Here is a 22,492-nt window from a genome sequence, read left to right on the forward strand (position 1 = left end):
TAGAAAAATGTAATTTAAAAACTTACATTGACTAATTATTTCTAAGATTTTATTTGACAGAGAGCTAGCGAGAGAGAAAACAAGTTGGGGGACGGCAGGCAGAGGCAGAAAGGAAGGAGCCCGATGCGGGGCTCAATCCCAGGTCCCCAGGATTATGACCTGAACCAAAGGCAGATGCTTAACTGACAGCCGCCCAGGGGCTCCCCTATACCACATTTCATAAAACCAAATCATGCTAAGTGAGAGGTAAGGTCCAAAAACCACTTTGAAAATCACAAAATCCATTCATCCACTCAGTATTTTAAGTGTAAGTGACTGTTAGAGTAAAGGTGGGAAATGAGGCAGACACCAAAAATCGACACAATCGGTATCAAGCAAGGAACAGCACCAAACGTCCTGAGATCCCGTAACGAGCAATCCAGACTTACCTTTTCTAGTTCTATAAGAAAGCTGTCCAGAGACTCATCTGAGAGTTTACCAACTTCGAACATGGTGACCGCATGGCTTTTCAAGTTCTGGCATAGAGAAACAAAAATAAAAAAACTAAAATGGATCTTAAAACCTTATACAAGTCTATTATGAATAAGTTCTAATTTTCTCTTTTTAAAATGAAACAGAACATCTCATATTTCTATTATGCTTTCCAATATAACCAAAGGTGATGAGGTGCGAGGCTAACCATCACTAAAAAGTTACGACGCTCCTCCAGGGATCATAAAACAAGACGATTGGCATTTTGTGTTTTCAGGAATAAATCCAGTACTTTAAAAAAAGATTTCAAAGCATGAACTATTTTACATCTAATCTTTAAACACTGTCACATTTAAACAAGAACTGGACTTACCGGTGAAAGATTTCCCATCATTAAAAAGGCAGTAAGAGTTGAGTCAAACAGAAAAGCAATGCGCTTTGTATATCCTGTAGATAAACTCAAACTGCTTACACTGGCTGTATCCGCTGGAACAAAAAAAAAAAAAAAAATCATGATTTAAAATCGAGTGATTTAAAATTATTATTCGCCTACCATTTGGAATGAGAAAGACCTGCAATTCAACTTGATTTAAAAACTCAAAAATATGTAACTAACTATAAGTAATTTTGTAGTCAGTCCTAAGTGGCCCAATCCTATCCATCTCCAACCAGAGAATGTTTAAAAAAAAAACAAAAAACTTTTTTTTTTTTACTTTCGTGGTGTTTCTTGAAAACCAGCAAAAAACCAAGACTTGATAACTGTCAGAACACTTAAGACTAGCTAGCCTGACCTCTTCACACAAGTCACCTGGCTCAGGTAAGAGCCTAGGGTAAGAACAGAGCTATGCTGTGCTCCTCTCCCCCTGCCCCAACATAAAACCACAAGCAGCCCCTCACGCACTACGCTTTCTTTGCCTCCCTCTGTGCTTAGCCCATGCTGAGACTTTCCCTCACTCACCAGCTGGCAAGCTCTTATTCCTTCTTAGCCCAGTTATCATCTCCTCCACAAAGGCTTCCCAAATCTCTAGACAAGAAAGCTCTTTCTCTTTGCTCCCCACAAGCACCAAAACACTTCTCACACTGTTGTGGTTTTTGTGATTACACTGCCTTCTCTCTCCCTAGACTTATTCTCAGAAGCAAGGTACCATATTCAATGCTCAGCATACCGCTAAGGACTCGAAGACTGCACATCAAATGAACGGTATCAAGAACAAAGCCTAGTTCGCTCTGTGAGTGTCGGCATAGACGCCTGGCATCTCTATACCCTGAGGGACTGCTAACCCGGATCTTCTTGACTATTGGTGTCCGTGTCAGTGGCTGATGAAACTTCCTGCGCGGGACTCCTGCTTTCCCCACCATCCCACGACAGCAGCATCTTCTGTGGGTCTAAGGTACTCCTATGAATGAAGAATCCAGCCATGTTTTACAAATCATGTACATCTTAGCTTATATAAAAACAGCTACTGAAGTCAGCACTCAAATTATGAATACCCACCCAGTCCCGTCTTATGTTCAAGCCCCAAACGGAGACGTAGCCCCAAAATGCTCTGCCCACATACAGCAATGGTTCTTAACCAAGACCCACGGGCAGGCTCCAGGGAATGTGAGAACTCTTCACAGCTGTTTGTAAAATACCGTATGTACTTTTCTCTGGGGAAAGTGTTCTTGTTCTCATCAGATTCTAAACACCATTCATCACACAAAAGATTAAAAACCACTAACAGGCAGTGTTCACCTCAATAGTAAAATTTCTGTACCTAGAGCAATGTTTTTTTCAAAAGGAAACTCTAATATCTCAGACTGAATAAATGAATTACTTTAATCTGTTTACAGATGGAACATTCCTCCACGATGAATGAAGCTGATCCAAATTTATTACTTGTCCCTTCTTATGGGCAAAGCCCAATCGGCAATACATTGAAACAGCATTCTGAAAGAATATAAAGAAGTTAGCATTTAAAATAGACCAGACATCAGACTATTTGTAGAGCTAAAGTACTGTCATCGACTCTGACACAGTGATCCCCAAACACTTTTATGCCACCAGAAAAAACATTTTTCAGTAGGCCTGCTCCTCCCCTAAGTTGTTCACAGATGTGGAAGAGAGAGTACTTCCAATTCTCTGGCCTCGCGCTCTTTAGGACGCAGCAGCAGAAGAGGCTGCTTTCAGTGACCTCGTCACGAGACACTGATCGGGCAGCTTCCTGCACACGCAGGAGCGTGAGTGCGGGCTTTCACTCCCCAGCGTGGAATACTGCTTCAGCGCCCTTACCTTGGTCTTTTCCATCTTTGCAGATACCCCCTTTACTGTCCTCACTCCCCTGCACAGCCAATAAGAATCTCACTGTGTCTATTTCTCAGTAGCTTATCAAGACAAAAGTTTCTAATAAAAGCCATTCAGTATTTATAAATAAAAAGAGTATAAAAATTATATACCTTAACCAAGGATAAGTCGATTTCAAGGACATTTGCAAGCTAGAAAATAAAAACAAAAAATTATTTACACTCCTAGAATTATCAATATTACACAGTTGTAATAAACAAGTGAACCATAATCAGCAAAATTTTAAATTATTAATAATTAAAAGACTCAATATATTAATTCTGAAATCAGAACTTTCTTCTTTCCTTATGTCTAAGTAGCACGAATCCAGATAGTGACCATAACGATAGAAGGTTCTTTCCTCTTTAGTCTCTTTTAAAATAAGAAAATGCTTATATCAATCAATAGTCTGCAATCCTTTTACCAAGAATTATATTGTTATTTACCAAATTATATTATGTACTAAAGTTATTATGTATATGCAGAAAATAACTTAAGAATTGTAACTTAAGTATATTAATGGTCTATGACCTACCCATGCATATTGACTCTGAAAACATTTTAACCTTATCATTAAATAACTATCTACTTTACACAAATGTATTTTATAATCTTGAGGTTAAGTTCGTTCATAAGACATTGTCATACTTACCTCTGCAACATTAGTATGCTCATCTATGGAAACAAATATCTTATAGAGTAGAGTTTCAAAATAATCCCCTTGTACCCGATTCATTACAAAACCTTCAAGAGGAGGAACTAAAACAAAATAGACTTTTATCAGTAATTCAATTTTTTAAAACAAGAAAGCATATGCAAATACCCATTCAAAAAAGGGAAACCTCTACCTTAGGGACTAAATTCAGTTTTTGATTTATTTTATCTACTCCACAGCAAGTTTTCTAAAACCCCCAAAGTTAAGGCCATCTACAACCCCATCTACACAGAGGACTCTGATAATAGAGCACAAACCCTACAAAGAGTAACCCCAGGGAACTGTCACCATTACTGAGGCAGAGGAAGTGCTGGAGGACATGAACTGGGTAGAAAGGCAAGGGGACTGGGGCTGCTTCAGAATGGGGAAGGCTTCAATGGGTGTGTTTTAATGCCTTACAGATAGCAGGGGTGACTGGGCTAAAGAGGAAAAGCAGGAGACCAGGGGCACCTGGGTGGCTCAGGGTTAAAGCCTCTGCCTTCGGCTCAGGTCATGATCCCAGGGTCCTGGGATCGAGCCGCGCATCAGGCTCTCTGCTCAGCAGGGAGCCTGCTTCCCTTCCTCTCTCTCTGCCTGCCTCTCTGTCTACTTGTGATCTCTGTCTGTCAAATAAATAAATAAAATCTTTAAAAAAAGAAAAAAAAAAGAAAAGCAGGAGACCAGGTGTGCTATACAAAGACCAGGTGAATGGAGAGTACTGACTGCCTTTCTCCCATCATTCCTGCTCCATCCTGAGAAGAAAGGAAATTTATCTGCAGGACCACCACTTTTACCAGCAATCACTAGTCTGTGTCCTCCTCAGTGGCCTCAGTGGGAAGAAAAGCAAGACCTTCTTCAGCACAGGAGGCAGCCCAGTGGCGGCTGTCCACCCAAAGGTGTACTCACGCTCATTTCTCTCCATCTCTTTGGTCCAGACACTCTAATCCAATATACTAGGGCACTCTGCCCAGCTGATAATGAAGAGGTACTATGCCTTCCTTTACCATTCCCTAAAATGCACCCTAAATATGCACCCTAAATGTGCACCCTGGGAAGGAAGAGTGCCTAGGCCAACAAAGGGTCTGAGTATCCCTGTGTCCCCTGACCCTAATACCATCTAACTGCACCCAAAACCTAAGTTATTCCTAACAAAGAGAAATCAGACAAAATTTAAGTGGTCAAAATGAAGGCACTGCGAAAAAAATCACAATGTACATTACAGGCCAGATTATTCACTTTCCAGACCTGGCTCATGTCACTTTCTAATTTAGTGTTACCTATGGTTCCCATCATCCAAGTACTTTTAAGGATCACAGGTTTCTCTTTAGAAGTATTTTAGAAACCTCATATTCATATCATTCATTCTTTTCCTACACTATCAATTGTGTGAATAACAACAAACGTTAATTGAGTGCATGTTAAGTGCCAGACTATAGTACACAATTTCATCTAATCCTCTTAACCTCCTATGACATTCGACGCTATACCCCTGTAGTGTAGAGAAGAAAAATCAAGACACTTAAGAGGTTAAAAATACACAATTTACATCTAGACAAAAAGAACAATGTAACTCTACATGACGAGATACTGCAGAGTCTCCCAATACATACTAAGTTAAAAAAAACAGAGTATGAACTACAACACACCATCTGGGTAAAACTAAAGCCATAGAAAAAGGACATATACATACATGTCTATGTGCTGAGCACACTTTTGGGAAGATAAACAAGAAACTTAACAGTGGCCCCTGAGAGAGAAACTGGGTGGCCAGACACAGGTGTCAGAGGTATATGTTTTTATATTCTTTCATAAATTTAGAATTTCATATCTTAACTACGGCCTACTCAAAAATATGTTGGTGGGGGAGGACAAGTTCACATATACAGGGACCAAGACTGATGGTTGCCAGAAGTGGGGGGAGGGATGTAAAAGGAGTAAAAAGGTACAAACTTTGAATTATAAACTAAGTAAGTCCTAGGGATGTAACTTATAGCATAGCAGCTAGTTAGTAATGCCCCACTGCATATCTAAAAATGGTTAAAGAGTAGATCTTGGGGTGCCTGGGTAGCTCAGTGGGTTTAGCCTCTGCCTTCAGCTCAGGTCACGATCTCAGGGTCCTGGGATGGAGCCCCCCATCAGGCTCTCTGCTCAGCAGGGAGCCTGCTTCCCCCTCTTTCTGCCTATCTGCCTACTTATGATTTCTCTCTCTCTCTCTCTCTGTCAAATAAATAAATAAAACCTTTAAAAAAAAAAAAAAGTAGGGGCACCTGGGTGGCTCAGTGGGTTAAAGCCTCTGCCTTCGGCTCAGGTCATGATCCCAGGGTCCTGGGATCGAGTCCCACATCGGGCTCTCTGCTCAGCGGGGAGCCTGCTCCCCCCCTCTCTCTCTGCCTGCCTGTCTGCCTACTTGTGATCTCTCTCTGTTAAATAAATAAATAAAATCTTTAAAAAAAAAAAAGAGTAGCTCTTAAAAGTTCTCACCACAAGAGAAAAATTTTCTGGTAATTCTGTGTGGTGATGGATGTTATTAACTAGACTTGTGGTGCTCAATTCCCAAAACATTCAAAATCATCAACACTACAGTTTATACCTGAAACTAACATGGCAGATGTCAATTATAACTCAATAAAAAATAACAAAATAAAAATTTTAAACACGTTAATAAAAATAAATAAATATAAAGAAAAAAATGCCTGGAAATAGCCAAGAAAAAAAGTTATTAAAAAAAAACAAAATAAAACAAAACTCACAAGGAAGGCCCAGCCATAACTAATGTTAAAGGTTACTTTAAGTCACTGTAGTGAAACAATACAGTATAAAAATAAAAATAAATAAGTGAAGAAAAAAGGATATCAGAATTAGATCCAATGCAGAGGGGAATTCAATGTATGACAAAAGTTACGTTTCCATTCAGTGGTCATGGAAAACCGTCCTAGCATTTATCCAAATGTTACTGGTTTTCCAAATAGAAGAAAACCAACTTGGGCCCTTATTTCACATCAAATACAAAAATAAGTTCCAGGGGTGCCTGGGTGGCTCAGTGAGTTAAAGCCTCTGCCTTCGGCTCAGGTCATGATCCCAGCATCCGGGGATCAAGCCCCATATCAGGCTTTCTGCTCAGCAAGAAGCCTGCTTCCCTTCCTCTCTCTCTGCCTACTTGTGATCTCTGTCAAATAAATAAATAAAATCTTAAAAAAAAAAAAAAAAAAAAGTTCCAGCTACAGGTTTGGATATGTATGACAAAGGTTTTTAAGAATTTTTAGACTATTTCTATATGTATCTTAAAAGTATTCTATTCAACCTTAACAGAAATCTAGAAAGCTGTAAATGAAAGGGGAGCCATAAACCAAGCAAGTATACGGTCTGACGATGGACTAAATACGTTTTAACAACAAACCCCTTCGTGACTATTCTCTTTATTTATCCAGTTTATTTGTTCCACCATCATACTGCTTGTTTTGTTGAAACAGAGATGAAATGCTTTCTCTGAAATCAACTTCGGTGTCTCGTGCTAAATTCGATGGCCTCCATCTTGTCAAACTGCTTTCCTTTCACAGGTTATTCCAAATTAGGGAACATCCCATGTTCCATGGTGACAAGGAGGATATATTCAGCACTTGTAAGAGCATGAGTCTGTCTGTACCACCAGAACTTGCTAGATCCTAAGAAAAGCCTGGCAGAACACATCTCTGCAACGGTGCAGCCATCCACTTGGCCCTTCTCGGACCACACCTTGCAGATGCACTTAGTGGTAATGTGAGTCAGTGTTCAAACACTCAGTCAACAGGGACTGAAATGAACTAATCAAAAACCAACCTTTTTAGGAGATTCTCAAATGAGTCAACATTAGTTTACTGATGAGAGTAAAGACTAGAATAACGCATAATACATTCCTATTTTCTCACAGTGACAGGAAACCACTATCCGCCCCATCCTCCAGAAATCATTTCCTTGTCAAAACCTTTCGAACTGTAAAACTAGTATTTTATTTGTTATAGCAGCAATTCTACAAAGCAGAATTAATATGTCATTGCTTTTTGGCTGTCCTTCCAAACTGAAAATAGAGTTCATGTTTGCACATGGTTCAAAATCCACTCTTAAAGAACCACTGACGCATGCGAACACAAATAAAGGTCAGGACACACGACAGCATGATAACCTGTCCGGATTCAACACGGATAGGAGGGAGTATTCTTGTCATAAGCCCCATCGTCGCTCAATAGTTAGTAGCAAAGTCATTCCCTGGCAATTTTTGACATTTTATATTTGATTACACAAACATTAAATATCTTACTATGAGGAAAGATACCAACAAACCAGAACAACAGCTGAAAGATGTGCTGGAAAACATACCTTAACATATGACCTAAATACAGTGTAAGAAATCTAACCTAGAGGAGAAAAGCTCCACTGTGTTCAAGGATGTTAACCACATCACTACCATAGCAAGAAAAGTGTAAGTAACCTCAATAACCAGCAACAGGTTAATACACTGACACATCCACCAGAAAATACACAAGGGCTTTAATAGCGGTTTAACTTGGGAATGGGTGAAGGAGAAAGGGAGGAGTAGATAAAGACGAGAAAGACAATAGTGACACAAAAAAATAAGATAGGCACACAGAGTAAAACTATCAGATGACAGGACTGAACATCTATAAAACCAGTTATGCACTGAACAAAGACTAAAAGGAGCTAAATCTGTAAAATCATTGAGTTGATCTGGGATGTGAGAAATTTATTTCAGATTTCCATTATTTTAACATTACATGTACAACAATGTGAAGATAAAAATAAGGAATTTAAGTAAAACACACTGCAATGTGTTACCATGTAACAAAGGAGAAATGTCTTCCTCTAAGAAATTCTATTATTGCAGATCTCAGAATGGTATGTGTCTAATCTGTTAGGGTGATAGATGTGATGTACACAATGCCCAGGACCTAGTAACCATTGAAAAATAGCGGAAAACACAAGCACATACTTACCTGCTATACAACTGTCATCAGATATTGGGACATCCAGATAAATAAATCCTTTGTTATATAAGCCTACGGAAGCAAAAGTATTTGTTTTAGGTGGAACACTAAACCACAATAAATTTAAAACAAAACAAAACAGATTCCTGATTTTCTATAAAGATCCTTACAACTGAATGCTAGGTGAAGGAGAAAAAAAGTAAACAGAAGAGGAAAAGAACTGAAGTTTTCAAATCTGTTTTCTTCATATGCGCAGAACTACAGAAATATCCTTACAACTCATCTGTATAAATTTCTAGTGTATGTGAATAACTGAATGAAAGCCACACAGGGAAACAATGGACCAAAGTCACAGCTCAAACAACAACATGCCTTAGTAAATAGTACCATGTGTATCTAACTGATAAAAATTTCTATTAATTATTGATGGTTTAGAACAAGTTTTTATGTTGACAAAAGACCGCTTATACTAACCACTTACTATGTACTACATTGTAATCAAGTGATCCAGAGAGCTGAGGGCCCGCGTCGATGATCTTATCAATAGCGCATTTCTCAGGCAATGTGCATATCTATAAGAAGAGCAAAATATTTTCAATTAAGTTCGATCCAAAGTAATTCGGAAGTCTCCTGAAATCATGTTTAAATCGAATGATTATTACGATTATGATTATATATGATTATATATTATTACATTTTATGTATTATACGGGATTATGATTATTATGTGTCATTAGCTAAATGTACCACATACTTTTTCTTTTATCACTCTAGAATTCAAAGGAAAAAGCTATGTACATAACCGTCAATTAAGGCGCCGTAATATGCTACCAAGAGAATGGAGGACAAAGTAATTATAAGTACCAATATTTGCTGTTAAGTATTAAGTGTTACCTAACAAATACCAATATTTAATCATCATCTCTGAATGGGATTTGGATCCATTTGCTGACTCTGAACTGCTCAGATCGGAAGTTTATTCAGACTCCACGTGCATTTATCAGTGACAGGAAGTTCACTATCTTATGCCAGTCTGACAGCTGTTAGGAAGTTCCTACACTGTTCCGCTCATGAGATTTAATCCACCTTCTGAAGTAAAATAAAATGCAAACTAAAAAAAAAAACCCCACAGTCACTTGTATTCCTTCAACCAGAGAGAGGCGTGACCTGGTCTCTAGGCCCTCTGGTCCGTGGCCCTGCCCCTTTTCCTCCAAATCAGCATTTCTTCTACCAGGCACAGGCTCATCTGCAGCATGGCCTGACACTGGGAACATCACTGCCCTTGATCCAGGCCCTCCCCGCCCCCCATCAAAGCACCTCCCTCTTCCCGAGGACACTTCAGCAGAGCCACGAGGAGCACCACTCCCACAGCAAAGTGGCTGAAGTAAAATCCTGCACCTTCACCCCCACAGTGACTTGAACCATTACTTCCTGTCTCCGTGCTCACTTTCCTCATACATGAAATGGCGTACAAGGAAGACCCACCCAGCGGGCTGTTAGGAGCATCTGAGACAATACAAAAGGTGCTGGGAAGAGAGCCCCGCGCCTCTAGCGCACAGCAAGTGCTCGGGAAGTGCCGGCCGCTATCGTGGCGGCTAGCTGCAGCATCACGTCACTTGAGATGAAGCTTCTGTCTAATCCGAGTCCCCAGATTACTGAACACGAACCAAGTCAAGCCTCCCTCATTATTGGATTTTTAAAAATGTACTGACTTGAAAGAGAGAGAACATGCATGCACGCACATTAAGCAGGGAGGGGGCAGAGGGAGAGAGGATCTCAAGCAGGCTCTGTGCGGAGCGTGGAGCCTGATGTGGGGCTCGATCGCACAACCCTGAGATCACAACCTGAGCAGAAATCAAGAGCTGGACACTTAACCGATGGAGCCACCCAGGTGCATCCCCCTCATTACTAAAGAGTGTCTTTGAAAACCACCAGTATTCTAGCCTACCACAGTCATTTACAACTTTGAACTACACCTAACTTTCTTCAGGAAAACCAAATAGTGTTACTTTTTAGAAAAATTAGAGCTATGATTAAAAGTTATAATTTAAAAAATAAAAATCCAACGTTTAATTCCAAAGCGATCTACCTTTATGTCATCTTCTGTGATATATCCGGCCTGCACCACCCACCACGCCTCTATGGCGATCTCCACCGGCTTCACTGGTAGAAGATCACGAGCCGTTTTCCTTCTGAAAAATTTCTTCAATGGTACAAAAGTGAGAATTTGCAATCAGCCTGAAATCCATACTTTTTTACTGATCATAGTATAAGACTGTTTCTCACAGTCTAATAAACAAATCTTTTTAAACCCTCCTGCTTTAAAATCTGAAGAATTTTAGATATACTGGAGAGAAATATACTATAGAGAAAGTCATTCTTCAATTATTTCCAACTGAATTACTTCAAAACACTAATCACCAAGTCTGGATCTAAATCCAGAAACTCAAAGGAAATCCAGGAGGTAAAAATGAATTTGGAGAACGTGTCCTTACTTCACCCATCATGCTGGGAGAGGAATGAGCAAGTAAAAAGACCAGCAGAGCAAAAATTAAATTTTAAAAATAAATATTTTATTCCTTAAACATTTTAATTCAATAATCGCGTAAGCATAACCTAGAAAATATGGAGGAGTTGTTTTGGTATTTTATATGAAGCATATTTTCTTGATCAAAGAAATTTCAATTCAGTATTTCTACTACTTAAAACAATCAGAATGTGTGATAACAGGGATGAAAAAAGAAAGGGAAGGAAACAACTAACTTACTTTTGACGACCGACACTGATTCATCAGATCAATGTACTGATTTCTTCCTATGCCAAGAAGCCTTAGACCTGAAATTAAGAGGCTTTATTTTAAAAACACTTAATGTATCTTAAAATATCAGTACACCCAGGTCTTTTAGGAAAAAACCCTTAGCTTTTGTTCATCTCTGATGACTGATTAACAATCAACATCAAATTAAAATAAATTCTTCAAACAAAATACAAAAGAAAACCAAACTGGGAAAGATGAACTCGAGCTGACACCTCTGACAATGTCACATGGAAAATCTTTAAAAAGCAGAAACCCTTCCAATATCAGGAAGTCAAAGTGTACTTCTCAGCAAAAGTTTCTCCTTACACAAGAGAACGGTGTCACATGTCAAATATATACTTCCTTGAAATAAGTATAATAAAGCAAATTAGTAACAACTAGGTATCATGCTGCGAAACTATCATGTACAAATTTTAAATTTTCTTCCCTCATGTGGAACACAACACAGCCCAAGTATCAGAAAGAATTCATTCTCTAGAAATACAGACTTCTTCTCATTTTACCCTCTAACATATTTCTCCCTTAGACATTTAGACTAAACCTTATACTTGACTTGCCTCACCTGATAAAAATTCCTACCAACACTGTTGCTTGCTGTTCCCATGCTTCAGATGTCTCAGGTTAAAAACACACGATGACACACACAACAGCACGCATGCACAACGACAGACTAATCGTTACCTTCAGCGTCATTTCATACTTACAGTCAGCGGCAGTAAAATTGGGCAATGAATCATAACTCTTCTCACTGTTCATAATGTCCTTTCAAAAAGAAAACAATTAAAAATTCTAAATGCAAAATATCCTTAGATTAAAAAATGTGAATAAATACATATTAAGAGAGCCAAACAGGATAATCAGAATTGTTGCCCGAAGCACTGAGATGAGAGTATGCGACCTAAAGCATGCAGGCAGCCCTGTGCTACTGGCCACCTGGGCCCAACCAAGTCACCGAAGATCAGCCCTTCCGGTCTGGGCGTCCCACAGCGCTCCTGAATCCCAAATATCTGCCCTGCAACTTGCACTCTGTGGAAGCTACGGAGGGAACACTGCTTTCAGAGCTCCCGGTTCCTGCCTCTCCATGCCTCACACCTCATCCCAGATTCGTGCCCCGAGAGAGGGCCCCTGATGTGTCACGCTTCCATCAACACACATCTGAGACGCGCACCACCAACAAAGACTGCGACCGCTCAGTCATCTTTACTCCTACGAGACCCAACCAGCAGCACAGTTAACCTCAGCATCCAGCTTCTTCCAATGCCCATCTGTTACTCCAATAATAAACCAAGTGTCTACCGTGGGGATAGGGCCCATTTTCAACCTAGGACCTACACCCAATGGTGTAAGAACAGAAAGCAGAGAGCAGTGACTGCCTGGACACAACTGAAAGCTGGTAAAGGGGAGAAAAAACCCTCCCCCTATTATCTCTCCTGAACCTCGTGGTCAGTGCCAGCAAAACAAAGAGGCAGTCCAAATTATTCTACGTACTGATTACCTGCCACCTTCATTCTGCCGCCCTGGCTCTCAGGAAAGGGGATCGACAGAAACCGGGGCTGTCAGGCCTCAAGCTTTACGCTAATATTTCCTCCCAAACAGGGACACAGAGACATGGGAGACGCAGGATGGCCTAAGTGCTTGTGAAGAAGGGGCTCAGGGAGAAAAGCAAAGGGAGCTCTCGCAGAAGAAGCCACATTGGAACGTGACCTCACTGTTCCTGCACGTTCCCAGCTCCTTCAGTTCAAGGCCTCCCCCTGCTCTGGAGGCGGCTAGTGGGCCCAAAACAGCGGCACTCAGATAAAATTAAGTAGCCACTGAATACTAGACAAACATTGCCAATCTTTACACACAGCTCACTTAAAAACAGTATATTTAAAGTTCCTTGACAAAGGTCTAAATACTGACTTTGGAAAAAAGCTAACATCCAAAAATTAATAAAAATGGCAAGACATTAGCAGCCAGAACTACAAATACCTTTCTTTTCCTAACATGTGTATTGCATGTTGGGTTTATAATCACTTATTCTTTCTCTAGTCAGAGAATCGTTAAACGCATTAAGTTTCTCTGAACTCAATGCTCAGTTCTGTCGCCCACATTTTCAACCTTAATCACGTGTTCAAAGCAGTCGGTTTTATAGAGACTCTGCTAACATAAATGAATGACTAACGCTACAACAGCACAGAGGGTCAACAATGCCCTCAAAAACACAGCACAAAAACAGGTACCTTTCCACTATGAGAGCCTGGACAACAACTCCTTGTACAGTGTGGATGACACAGTTAACTCGTAACCAACTCTCTTTTTTTTCCACTGTAAACTCAGAAACAATGCCCACTAGGGCTGAGAAGGGGACAGCCAGTCACTATTGGCATCGCTGTTGACGACACAGAGTCCCGTCCCATTCCTAATGCCCCACGTACACCGTGAACTCACCTCCATGATCCCAGTATAGTATGAAAACGGTGTTATCCTCAGGCCCTTTACCATTATATCTGACAGATGGTAAGGGTACAGCATGAGATGATCACGACTGTACTTTAGCAGCTCCTCGTAGTATTTGCGTTCATCTTTCTTGACATGTTTAACTGGGGAAAGCGAGAAATTTTCAATTTTCAGGTGTCTTACAGTTATCTATAATTATAAATGCAATAAGAACTACTTTACAAACCAACATTAACTAAAAATAAAAGCACAGTAGTTGGAAGAGAACAAACGAAACTAAGTTGGAACAAAGAAACAATTAAGCCACAAAGAAACAGACTTCAGAGTACACAAGCGGAATCTGCAACAGGACAGATAAATAGAGAAAGAATTCTTACCAAGTCAGAAAGCCAAGAAAGCAATCATGGAATGTTCTCTCTAAAAGATGCAAAACGCAAGCTAGAATTCATCAAATCCCTTACTATACCACAAGAGAGCCAAACTGAATGGTAGTTTTCAATGCATCAAGTCAATTTCAAAAAATTATTTAATAATTTTTGTTCTTTAAATGGAAAAAGACCCCTGACTCCCATGAAATACATTTAAATAAAACAAAACTATCACTGAACTACAGTGCTTAATCTGAGAGTAAATCCAGGCACAGGAAGACTAGTAGGGCAATAGAACAGACTAATGAGTCATCTGACAAAAACCAAACATTTAAAGAAAAAGTTAAAACACACACACACACAAAATTAACTATGCTTGAAATTTGTTCCAATTATTACAGAGATTTCATTAAATTTATATTTTGAAAATTTATGGGAAAAAAACCCACAAAGTCCAAAATCAGAAACTATTAAGAACGAACGTACTTCTTTTCTGGCTTATTTTTTCACCTAAAGTGAAAAAAGTACATCTGAATTAAGATTAATATTCTATAGGTAAAATGAATCTACAAATGATACTCTTTAAAAAAAATAATTTGAATCCGATTTAGAAGGAAAAATTTACTTGCTCTTACAAATTGTTGTTACGTGGGATGGGTCAGTACAGAGCTTCTTAAATGTCTACATGGAGTAATTTCAGTATTATAAAACATGCATGGGAAAGACAGGATAGATTAATGAAAATGGTAAATAGCAACAGGTGTTTCCACCGTGATATAAAAATGTCTCTACTTACCTAAGTTGTTTCTATATCGTAATTGATTGCGGATACTGTAAAGAACAACCTGCTTTTCATATTCTCTCTGTGAATTTCCAAGACTCTAAAAAAAAAAAAAAAATCAGATAGTTTTAAAAATAGCTTCTGAACTAAACAACAATACTTTTTCCTCATACAGTTTCAAAACCATGCTCCTTAATTTTATCCTACTACCTCTAATTTCCAGGACAAAGAATATTTTCTTAAATGCTATTATACTAATTTTCATTCTATAATATTAAACAAAAATTCAATGTGTTTATTTTCAGTTTGCCTTTCTAAAAATACTTACTGAAATTACCTATTTAATATCAAATAACAGTCCAAGAGCATAACTTCATTAAACTAACAAAAAACTAAGCTCTACTTAAAAAGATTTCTTTCTTGACTGTTCCTAATTTGTGTGTGTTGAATAAGTGGACAGATGGATAGTTGGATGAATGGATGGTTTCTTGCACCTACTTATCTTTTTAATTTAAGAGTGGCAACTAAAGGCAGATCCCTGTCTGATAATTATTTACATTTGAGAGCTATGATTATTAAAAATTAATGTCTCTGGAGAATGTACATTTCAAATGTACCTCTAAATGATAAGATGACTTTCCTCTTTTCTTTCTAAGATTTATTTATTTGAGAGAGAGAGAGAGCATGCGAACACATGCAAGTGTGGGGAGGAGTGGAGGGAGAGGGAGAAAAAGAATCTCAAGTGGGCTGCCCACTCAGCACGGAGCCAGATGCAGGGGTTCAACCTCAGGACCCTGAGATCATGACATGAGTGGACATCAAGAGTCCAGTGCTTACCCGACTGAGCCACCCAGGTGCCCCAATAAGATGACTTCTAAAAAAACACCTTTCTCCTTATGGTTTTGTTAAAAATAAATTTTAGACAATTTTAGAATTCTGATACACTTTTTAATGGGCAAAAACCTTTCTGGCTGTGCTTTGTTTGGTGTTTTAAGTTCAAAATTGGGCTCTCATGAAAACAAGGAACAAGTATGTCTGATTACAGTCAACATTACATTCAATGTGCAACCACAAACTCAATTTAACATGACTGCTCTCCCTCTTTTTAATTACTAGGTATGATCTGTCCAACACTCTGCAATATAAAATCAGACATCTTAGAAACTAATGGCAGAAAGATCAGAGGATTCAGTTATTATACTTCCTACCCACAGGTCTGAAAGCCAAGGTAAATGTTTCTACACATACCTTCACCGAAGGCCATCTTCACAAGACAGGTTAAGACACAGAATAAACTGGCCCATAACTGGACCACTGGTGGGATGTACTTTAACAAAAAAGCGACATGTGAGAAAACGGAAATCTTTCTTCCTGAACCAATGTTAATTAGTTTTCACAGGCTAAACAGTGACCCGTACTACTGACAGAATATACGTGCTTTTATTTTTTTCATCTGTCTTAACATCTGCAGAGGTTAGGAGCAAAGGTCATCACAGAGAAACTACTCCACATCCTCTATGCAGCACCAAAACCTGGGTAATAAAGATGTTGAGGGGAATTCAAATGCTGGGTTTGCTACAAAACTTAAAACTTGTAAAGGGTTTTCTCTAGCTTTGTTGCCAGAGAAGCAAGCCTCTTTCCCAAAGAACACAAAACACAGACGCACACAGCACACGATTTTGGTAGAACCTGGAGCATCTTCTGCACTTGAGGTTTGCTCTTCTGTTTTAAAATAAATCTCTTAATTTATCCCAATTTACAACCAGGTTCCGCCTTTCTAACTTCATTCCTGGGAACGCCAGAACAAAAAGTGTAATCAAGCCACTCATACAAAACATAAGGGCCTGTTAATTATAAGCCAGTTAGAGAATGCAACGTTTCAACATCTAAGCCTTCGTGCCAGGAATTAAGTAACAACTGACCCTGATCAAGCAATACATATGTGGGCCCACAAATACCTAAAAACTATATTAGAAGTTGATTTTGTTCTTCACTACCCAGATACATAAAATAAAACTGCTCTGTTCACAAAGATTCCTTGGCTTCTCTCCACTCCTCCCCCAAATTTCCCACCATTCACATTCTGAAACACTGTTACCACCACAGGAAGCAAACTAAAAGAAGGGTCATTTTACTCTGAGACCCACTGACCCTGCAGAAATAACGACCAGGTCTGACAGATGAAGTACAGCGGCATATAAAAAGGCACCGTAACAGATTCAGAGAGACGTAGCCGCTGGCTATCAGACAACCACTGCACATCAGATTATGCTAATAGCAGAAGGAATTTTTTTCTAAAGACTTTGCTCCCACAAACCCCAATCACGGCCCCCCACAATAAAGATACGCACAATTTTTTAATTGACTTTCTTAGATGATACAGAACATCAGTCATAAGACTTTCCTTAAAATAACTACAAATTGTTTTTGAATAATGAATACAAGAAACTAATAAGCTACAAAAAACCTTGAAATAATGGCCTTATCTACAACTTTTAATGTATTTTTTAAAGTCCTGCACAGCCCATTATCAAATAAGAACATTTCATCCCATCCATATAAAAGCTTTATGTACAGTTCGTAAAAATCTGGAATCCCCTTACCACTAGACATGCGCTTTTAAGAAAAATCTGAAGTCACCTTCTCACAGCTTTCAGGAGTGGGAAATGAGTCATTTCTAAATTAAAGTCATCAAAGCTTACTGGAAACTCTATCAAAGTATTTAGTAATGGCAATACTAAATAATGGCAAAAAACCAAATTCTTTCCGTACAAGGACCATTTCCCACTTTTAAAGTGACTGAGCTTTAGTCCTGGAAAAATACTTCTGACTGATACCATCACTCACTTGCTCCAAAAATATTTACTAAAAGCCAACCATGTGATAGGTGCCCAAAATACAAAAGCAAAACAGGTAATGTAAGCAGCAAATGCAACACAGTGGGGTTGAGTGATATGGATGAGAAACAGTGCCAGGGAGGGTCAACTCCTCTAGATGTAGGTCAGGGAAATCCTTCCTGGAGGAGTTCTGACATTCAAGAAGTTACAAGTAATCTACAGGAGACAGGCAGTACAGGACTGAATGGGCCTTTTAGAAATCTCACCCCAGTGTAGTATGAGGAATGAATGTGAGGGAGTCCTTCACTGAAGAAGAAAGACCAGACAGAAAGCTGATGTAGCAATCCAAGGTGGAGCGTGACCTAGATGAACAGTAGTAAGGCTAGATAAAGTCCAAGGAAGTAACTAGTACAAATGGATTTTCCAACACCTTCTCCAAGTGGAAGTTTATCCTAAGCTAAGACAGCTATTTTTTAAGTGATCTTATCAAAATTTTAATTTAATGTCACATTTCTACCTAATGATAATACTGATTTGTGATTATTTTTAATAGTCCTAAGTATTAGATATGCTTTTGCCAATACTAATTGAGATCCATTATTCATGCTAAACGTAATTGAATCATCCATCTTTCTTCCATTATGCTACATTTATATTCGTGAAACGAGAAGTAAAGATGGAGACAAAGAAAAGCACTCTTGGTTCTTCCAGCTGTCTCTGGATACGCCACAAAACCCCAAAGAACAAAACTACCAAAGCCCTCATTCGAGCTTAACAAGAGAAACACTCTTTCAAGCTTAGAGCTTTGTTCTTCCAAGTCAAGATAAATGCCACATGGGCAGCCACAGAAAACCAAGAAATCTTAGTTCCTTTATCTTGCTACTTTCTTGTTGGGTATCTTCCGTTGAAAGCACTTTCCCCGTCACGTGATGCATTGCCAGGACCTTAAATTATTTGTTTCCCAGTACTATGCCCCCATGCTGAGTGAGGAAGCAAACTAATAATCCTATACCATCACCACCACCATCCCAAACGTTCCAAATATAACTGCCCAGCGCCAGTGGAAAACAGAATTTCACTCTGAACCAAGCAGAAAGGGAGGAACTTGAAGCTCAATCCATGGCCAGAGAAACAGCGCCTTACATGCAGCATCTATCACTATCTTCCTAAGATTCAACACCACCTGCCATGTTCAGTACTTCTTCGTTTAGTTGTTTACTGTCTTTCTTTACTAAGATGTACTCTCCATGAAGGCAGGGTCTCTATCTTGTTGACTGGGGCAAACTACCCACACCTGGAACAAGGCATAGCAATCAGGTGTTCAGTTAACATTTGCTGAGCAACTGGTAAAAATGTCATTCAAGCAGTTGAGAATTAACCCTCAAGAAAACCCAAAAAAACCTCCTGACACTCTCTTGTTCAAACATCGCTAGTAAGCCTATCCTGTCTAGGGGATACAGTCCAACAATCAAGAGTAGGAAAGCGCCTTCAAAATCTGGCCCTGCCTGCTTTTCCAGCCTTATCTGCTACCAACCAACCTCCACTCACTCACAAAATCCCACCTCCAAACACCAGTTTACCCACATCTCCACCTCCCGGTATACTAAGTTGCTAGCTACTCTCAACACGCTCTTTCACTCGTCCAAGTTCTTCAAATAACTTTCCGTCTCCCCGGAAAATCTTACTCCCTCTTATCTTTCATTCGTCCTTTAAGGCCCAATTTCAGTGCCTCCTCCACACGGGTTCCAGACACTCCCTGGACAATTTCTTACTCCTCCGTGTGCCCACATACACTACAATGCAAGGATGTGTGCGCGGCTATCCTCCTGTAACGCAGTCATTTGTTTCTCGTCTATTCCCCACCATCCTGAAGTTCTGGAGGTCAAGGGTCGCAAGCGCCTGACCCAGCGCCTGGTTTAAACGAGACTACAGGCAAAGAGGCAAAGCGAGTCCATCCCATTTACCAACCGCCCCATCCTGCCCCTGTGGCCCCACAGCCGTCCCCTCCGAACCCCTAACCTGCGGGACTACTGCCCCGAGACCGCGGCGGGGGAAGGGCGGGAGTCAGCCGCGAGGGGCAGCCCGGGCCCAGCGGGCAAGGTGAGCAGGTGACAGCAGGGTGGGGCCCCGACCCCAGATTCCGGCCGTACCTGCCTCACGTTGGCCGGCAACTTGCTCCAGGGGTAGTTGTGCCGGATGTGAAACTCCACGTCTATGTTCATGATGCCGGGAGCCCGGCCGACAGCGGCCGTGACCGCAGCTGGAACGACGCCTCCCGCTTGCCCGCCCTCGGCCTATCGGGGAGCCCGCGGGAGGCCCCGCGCCTCACACTGCGGAGGGCCGGGGCTGCCCCATGGCCAGGGATCCCGACAGCTTCGCGCTGCCGGGCCACGGGGCACAGGAGGAACAGAGACCCGGCCAGGAGCGCCTAGGCAGCTCCAAGTTTCTTCCTAGTTTCGGCCCGCCGGAAATGGCTTTGGGCTTGCGTCACTTCCGCCCTCTGGCGCGAGGCTTGAGGGGCGGGGCACTGACTGGCCTCCTGCCCCGCCCCCAGACTGTAGGGGGCGGGGCAAGGAGGTGATGAGGCCGAGTCGCGTTTAACCGCCCCCTGCCCACGTGTTTGGCTCCACCTGTCAGTGTCTGGATGAATAAAGATAAATTCTTGGGTCTGCATTGTCATTGTCGGATGTCCCACTTTTCTCCAGTTTCAGGCACTGGAGTAAGTTGTCTAAGAATGGCTAAGAATTCCTCCTTGGGGAGGAAGTCATAGCTGGCTTTATTATTTTTTTTTTTTTAAGATTTTATTTATTTATTTGTTAGAGAGAGAGAGAGAGGGCGAGAGTGAGCACAGGCAGAGGGAGAAGCAGGCTCCCCGCTGAGCAAGGAGCCCGATGTGGGACTCGATCCCAGGACTCTGGAATCATGACCTGAGCCGAAGGCAGCCGCTTAACCACTGAGCCATCCAGGCGTCCCCATAGCTGGCTTTAAATAGCGGAAAAGCAAAGCCAGCACTGAAGAGTATCTCCAATCAATGGGGTTGGGCAAACTGGACCACTATCTTACACCATACACAAAAATAAATTCAAAACTGATTGAAAACTGTAACCCCTGAAACCAAAAATGCCTAGGAGAAAATATAGGCAGTAAGGTCTTTGACATTAGTCTTAGCAGAATTTTTTTGGACCAGCCTCTTCAGGCAAGGGCAACAAAAGCTAAAATAAATAAATGGGATTACATCAATCTAAAAGCTTCTGCACAGCCAAGGAAACCATCAACAAAATGAAGAGGCAGCCTACTGAACGGGAGAAGACATTTGCAAATCATATATCCAATAAAGGGTTAATATCCAAAATGTAGAAAGAAATTCTATGACTTTGTATTGAAAAAAAAAAAAAAAAGCTGTGAGAGGGCAGGCACCTGCAGGAAGGCCTCCTGGCTTCGAACAGGGTGCCAGCAGTCTGTGCTTCGCTCCCTCAGAGTCCTGTCAGCGCTGACAGGATTTTTACCAAATGTAAATTATTGTCTCACCTGCCATTAAAACTCAGAGCCTTCTTTGCTTATTAGAATGCCATCTGCAACAAAGAAACGGGCCAGCTCAGCCGATCTGACAGGGAACTGGTCATCGTAGTGACCAGCCTGGCCAAGAAGAGCCCATGCAGTGGGGCTGTCCACAGTGCCAGGTACAGGGTCTACTTGAAGAACCCAGTGCTCCCTGACCAGGTGTGTGTGAACTGGAGAGAGTCTGACCTCCCTGCCGGAGTCTGCACTTGCAGTTTTCCAAGCTGATGACATAACAGATGACCATTTCAAAAAGCTCTCAAGCGGCAGAGCTTCCACAGAGAAGATACCTGGGATATCGCTGCCCTTTCAGCTTTTTTTTCCAAGTCCAACCGCCTCGCTCATTTTGTCAGTCTTGTTCGCGACAAAGAATTCTATTTGATGGGCACAACCAATGATGTCAAAGACATCAGGAGGGATCCTGCTGCTCTCAAAGAATAGAAGCCTAAACAGAAAGATCAGTGTTAACATTGCAGGCACACTGCATTATAAGGCATCTGTTAGGAAGTAATTTTTAAACACATCTAGTAGATTGGGGAGAAGGTAAATGAGTTTGCTCCCTGCCTGCTAGATCAGATAGATCCTAAGCGTTAGGGAGACCCAGGGGCATGGGATACCTGGGCATAGGGGAAATGTTTGCTTACTTCAGGAAACCTTTGCCAATGGTTTCCTTGTGTTGTGATCTAAAAGGAACATCAGAGCAAAGAAGTTCAAAGGATGCTTTAGACATTTCAGATGAACGGATATCTGTGAAGTTGAGCAGTTGAAGTTGAAAATTTTTTAGCACTCCAAAATAGTGTTACATAGAAATTGGTCTCTATAGACTGTGATTTGCAGTCAAATCCTTGTGAACATGACATGCTTGTATTTAAAGTCTCTCAAAGGCAGTGGGTAAATAGGAGCAGTCACAGTTGAAGTTAATCTGTCTTTAGTGCCTGAGTCTCAATGAACTTCCAGTATTTTTTTTTTTTTTTACTGCTGGGTTTTTTAAATCATGGCCATCTCAACTGAATTTTAGTTCTTATGTAATTTTTTTATTTTAGATTTTAGTAAAAATTATTTGGAATAAGTGAGGACTCACATTTTATTTTTTTAAGATTTATTTCTTTATTTTAGAGAAAGAGAGACAGAAAGCGTGGTGAGCGGGGAGGACCAGAGGGAGAAGGAGAGAGAATCCCATGCACACTGTTGAGTGTAGAGTGCAATGACGCAGGGCTCGAGCTC

General features: G+C 40.7%; 1 protein-coding gene across 1 annotated transcript in view; it reads right to left on the bottom strand.

Annotated features, from left to right (window-relative positions):
- FAM91A1 (family with sequence similarity 91 member A1) overlaps positions 1-20,175 on the bottom strand; it is a 44,613-nt gene extending 24,438 nt beyond the window's left edge. The window contains exons 1-14 of the mRNA XM_047725404.1: positions 19,861-20,175; positions 14,889-14,973; positions 13,716-13,867; positions 11,990-12,047; positions 11,235-11,302; positions 10,557-10,670; positions 8,949-9,039; positions 8,477-8,539; positions 3,447-3,553; positions 2,908-2,946; positions 2,289-2,401; positions 1,753-1,868; positions 845-957; positions 429-515 (exon numbers count right to left, since the gene is read on the bottom strand). Coding sequence (XP_047581360.1) covers positions 429-515; positions 845-957; positions 1,753-1,868; positions 2,289-2,401; positions 2,908-2,946; positions 3,447-3,553; positions 8,477-8,539; positions 8,949-9,039; positions 10,557-10,670; positions 11,235-11,302; positions 11,990-12,047; positions 13,716-13,867; positions 14,889-14,973; positions 19,861-19,932 — 1,278 coding nt within the window. The 5' untranslated portion in view covers positions 19,933-20,175. The remainder of the gene's footprint in view (positions 1-428; positions 516-844; positions 958-1,752; positions 1,869-2,288; positions 2,402-2,907; positions 2,947-3,446; positions 3,554-8,476; positions 8,540-8,948; positions 9,040-10,556; positions 10,671-11,234; positions 11,303-11,989; positions 12,048-13,715; positions 13,868-14,888; positions 14,974-19,860) is intronic.
- Between the last annotated feature and the right edge of the window lie 2,317 nt (positions 20,176-22,492).

This window comes from Lutra lutra, chromosome 4 (genome assembly GCF_902655055.1).
Source record: "Lutra lutra chromosome 4, mLutLut1.2, whole genome shotgun sequence".
Lineage (NCBI taxonomy): Eukaryota > Metazoa > Chordata > Mammalia > Carnivora > Mustelidae > Lutra > Lutra lutra.